This window comes from Xiphophorus hellerii, chromosome 13 (genome assembly GCF_003331165.1).
Source record: "Xiphophorus hellerii strain 12219 chromosome 13, Xiphophorus_hellerii-4.1, whole genome shotgun sequence".
Lineage (NCBI taxonomy): Eukaryota > Metazoa > Chordata > Actinopteri > Cyprinodontiformes > Poeciliidae > Xiphophorus > Xiphophorus hellerii.
This window is the reverse complement of record NC_045684.1, coordinates 10641102-10645620: the sequence shown is the minus strand read 5'-3', so window position 1 is coordinate 10645620 and position 4519 is coordinate 10641102. Positions and strand designations below refer to the sequence as shown.

General features: G+C 36.7%; 1 protein-coding gene across 1 annotated transcript; it reads left to right on the top strand.

Annotated features, from left to right (window-relative positions):
* The first annotated feature begins 231 nt into the window (after window positions 1-231).
* Window positions 232-1953, top strand: LOC116730795 (GTPase IMAP family member 4-like). Its single transcript, XM_032580284.1, has one exon. The coding sequence runs from the start codon at window positions 262-264 to the stop codon at window positions 1177-1179; it is 918 nt and encodes a 305-aa protein (XP_032436175.1). The 5' UTR covers window positions 232-261; the 3' UTR covers window positions 1180-1953.
* The last annotated feature ends 2566 nt before the right edge of the window (window positions 1954-4519 follow it).

The window sequence follows — 4519 nt, the reverse complement described above, 5'->3', positions numbered from 1 at the left end:
CCCATGTCATTGATTCCCTCAATGCTTCCCAAGGTCTCAGATGGATCATTTCTTTTCTTCCAGACACACAGAGGCTGAAGCTCTGAGCACAACATGATGATTCTAATTCAGATTCAAACTTTCTTCTTCACAGGAACAAACATTACAAACAACGATGAGCTGAGGATCGTGATGGTGGGGAAGAGTGGGATTGGGAAGAGCGCTACTGGAAACACCATTCTGGGTGAAAAATACTTTGATTCCAAATGCAGCGCCAAATCCATGACTGTAAACTGCTCCAAATTCTCCAATAATGTGGATGGACAGCAGGTTGCTGTCATTGATACTCCAGGTCTGTTTGACACCAGGTTTGGAGAAGATAAAACAATCAAAGATCTGAGTCAGTGCATCAGCTTTGCTTCTCCTGGACCCCACATCTTCCTGGTGGTCGTTGCAATCGGCAGATTCACAGAAGAAGAAAAACAATCAGTGGAAAAGATTCAAGAAATCTTTGGAGAGGCAGCAGACAGATACAGCATGGTTCTGTTTACCCGTGGAGACGACCTTGAAGGCACCACCATTGAAGATTATTTGTCTGATAGCCAAGAGCTGCAGGATCTGGTGTCCAGATGTAACGGCCAGTATCATGTCTTCAACAATCGGCTGAAAGATAAGAAACCTCAGGTCACTGAGCTGCTGAAGAAGATCAGAACCATTGTTGACAGGAATGGAGGAAGTCACTACACCAGTGACGTGTTCCAAGAGGTAGAGAGGAAAATCGAAGAGGAGAAACAACGAATCCTGAAGGAGAAAGAAGAGAAAATACGTAAAGAGAAAGAAGAACTGGAGAGGGAAATACAAGAGAAATATGAGAAAGAGATGGAGAGAATGTATAAGCAAATCCAGGCTGAGAGAGAGAGAGAGAAAAAGGAGAGAGAGGAGGAGAAGAAGAGGGAGAGGGAAGAAATGAATGAAGAGAGGAGGAGGGAGAAGGAAAAGAATGAGGCAGAGAGAAAGGAGAGAGAGAGAGAGTTTGCAGCCATGAAGGAAAAGCAGGAGAGAGAAATTCAAGAAGCAAAATCCAGGCTGCAGTCTGAGTATGAATCTAAGGCCAGAAAAGAAGCTGAGCGAAATAATCCTCTCTATTATTTGGGTAAAGCTGGAGAACACGTGGTAAATTTTTTTAAAAAACTTTTTTAAATAATTACGTAGGGAAAGTTGGAATCTTCTGTCTCTTACTAACATGATGATGCAGGTAAATAAAAACAACAAATCTCTACTGAAAGTCTCTTGACAAAAACATTTAAGTATAAAACATGGAGAACAGAAAACAACAAACTAGATTCTGTTTCTTTCATTGTGTTAATAAATGAAGTAAATCTCCAGCCAGAGTAAAACTCCTTCACCACATCTTGACATTAAAACTCAGCCAGAACCTGGATGTTCTTTGTTGGACAGTTCTTGTGAGGTTTTCTAAGAACACGGTGCTTAGACCCATTTTAGATCATCATAGACTCTGCACCTCTAGATGGGCCTGAATCATTTAGAGCTTAACTGTCTATAATATGAAGCTGCCAGACTTTAATGCTGTTGGAGATCTTGAAGACTGCAGGCTGATCTTCACTTAACGCTGCTTCAAATGCAGTAAAAAAAAATAAAAAATAAATTTAAATGCATGTCAAGTTAGTTAGTGTTTATTTCAAAGTAGTTCATGTTTCACTTGTTAAGCTTTTAGAAACTGTCTTTTGGAAATTGTTGCTGTAAAGATTAGCATAAATGGAAAATGACAGTAAATATACAAGATTCACAATGATTTTCACTTCAATATTCTTGCATTTCTGCAACAATTATCATTTTGTGATGATTGTTTGAACTGATTTGCAGTTTTTTTTTATGTTTCTGTTCTGTTGAGATATTTTGTGTCACCTTGTTCTGAATATGAAATCACAAATAAAGCTTGATGAAAACAATAAATGTTGCTAAATTGATTGTTTTTTAAATTATCCGCTTTACATATAGAAGCGACTGGGGAATGTTGTGGTATTGAATGTATAATAAACTACTTTAGTTGTCTTATAAATACACACTTAAACTAGGACTGATAGAAAATAACATTTTAAACAAAACAAAGTGTTTTGTCTTCGTTGAAGAACACATCAGTGTTTTGTAAGGGTTTCAGTTAAAGTTGGTATAAACTGAGAAATACAAAGCTGAGAAAAATATTTTCACTCGCATACTAATTTCTTTTTTTACATGTTTGAAGTCAAACTCGTTTTAATGTCAGGCAAAGAGGATCTGAGTAAACACAAAAATACAATTTAAAGCAAAAAAATCTAGAGAAATGGGAAAATGTTATGACTTAATTTTGATTTATCACAGTTTTTGAACTCAAAGCCTTAGCATAATTACAGCAAGACCTATAAAATCATCAAATATTCACTTAACAGCACCTGTCTGCTAACATGAAGTAGGCTAAAACAACAATTACAGACATTATCCACAAATGGAGAAAATAAGCAGCAGAGAGGAAAATTCCCATGCAGCTCATGAATGTAAACCTGACATATTATTTTAATTAAATTTTCATTGCTTTTGTTTGGCGATTTAGATTATAATAAACAGATTCATTTTTCTTCTGATTCATTTTCTGTGGCTTGTTAAACTCACCACAGAAGCGATAATTTTGACCCGAATTTACAAATGTGGCACTGAAAGTTATCAGTGTTTTGTTTCATATAATGTGAAAAACATTATTGTAGTAAAGTATTTCATCAGGGATCACAACTTTTCTGCTCCTGTTTTCAAACTGTCCACTAGAGGGCGGTGCAGCGCTGCCTTACATTTTCAACTGCAGGTTGACATGAAGGGAACGGAGCTGAGAAACAAACTCTGCAAAGTCTTCAACAAGCAGCACAGCTTGGATCTGAGGAGCCTCTGAATAAAACCTGCTGGGTGATTTATGGGCAGAGATGGGAAATAACCAGTTACAGTTACTTTAGTAACTTTTTAGAAAAAAAGAAAGGTACTTTCTGGAGTATTTTTTGTGTTGTACTTTTTTTAGGTGGCTACTTTTTACTTTTATTTTAGTAAAAATATGTTGAAGTAGCGTTTCTCTTAATTGAGTATATTTTTTTTACCCAGCTCTGTTTATGTGGACGTGTTGGTGAGTTCAAGCCTCCAGGCAGACAGTCGGGGTTTATTGGCTAAAATAACCTCTTTATGTTATTTGTATTTAGATGTAGGTGTAATTTTCTAATAAAACTATATTTGAACACTTGGTTAACTTTTGTGTTTCAGTGTTGTTGAAAAATATTTAACAAATTAATCATGAAGTTCAAAGTGTAAAATATGAACCTTAATTATCATTTATCTATTGTCTGCATCCACCTTTCATTGTGTGGAGCCTAAAAATTTCCACACAATTAGAGCTTCAATAAGAGAAATAACTTCAGCTTTTCTCTCTTGCTCTCGGTGACGGCCGACGCTTTTTTCCTCTGCTCCCTCCCTGCCCTGCTTGCTCTGTTTTGTCCTGACTTTTTCTATATTTTGGAGCCTTTCTTTGCACATCCTCCAAATCTGAAGATTATGGATCTGGTCAACCGGTCTTTCATTGCAATTGATAAAATTTTCTCGACGAGAAGACTGGGCACAGGAGAGCCCTCTTGTCCTGCAGGGACACACCTGGGGGGATTCACCCAGGATTAATTCATGATAACAGGATTTCTGCTGTTTGGAGCAATCAGTGCAGAGTAACATTTAGTTTGAATATTGCTCACAAAAATATTTTTTGTACAATGAAACTCTCTGGATGAAGTTTTTTTAAATTATTATTATTTTTGATTATGTTATGCAATGATAAACCTACAGCTGGGTGGAATGTCAAAGTAAGATCACGTTCAACAAAAGTCTATTGTATGTAATCTTGTATATTCTGCTTTTAAATAATCAATTCAACCAAAACTAAAACACCTGTAAGATATATTTTAATGGATAAGACAGATCATTGTTTGAATATTCTTTCCCCAATCATACGTCTTCATGGCGTATAACCTAACAATACCTACAGACTTCTCAAAATGTATGAAACTGTTTGGCCCATTGCACTGCAACACCAACATGTATTTACAACCATTTGAAGGAGTCCATGTTGAAATACAGGCTTTTTGGAGCCATTATTCCTGTATTTGTGATTAAACACTGAAAATGTTTAATCACAAAGTCCAGATTAGGAGGCGATTTCAGAAGAGTCAACAACAACTTGGTATGCCATGAACATGTGCCTGTGGTGCTATAAGGACCAATGTTTCACATGTGCAAATGACTGGAACTTTGTCACATGATGACGCAACTGATGTGCTTTATGTAAAGCTCAGTGTTTTCACGTCGGCAGAAACATTTCTCTTGGAAATGTGTACAGCTCTGGCTCTGTCTGCTTTCCACCACATAATCTTGGATGAGCTGGACAGACATGCAATGTTGACAATGCATCATCATATTTACCCTAAAAATTTTACTTAGCGATGCAAACTTGGTTACATTC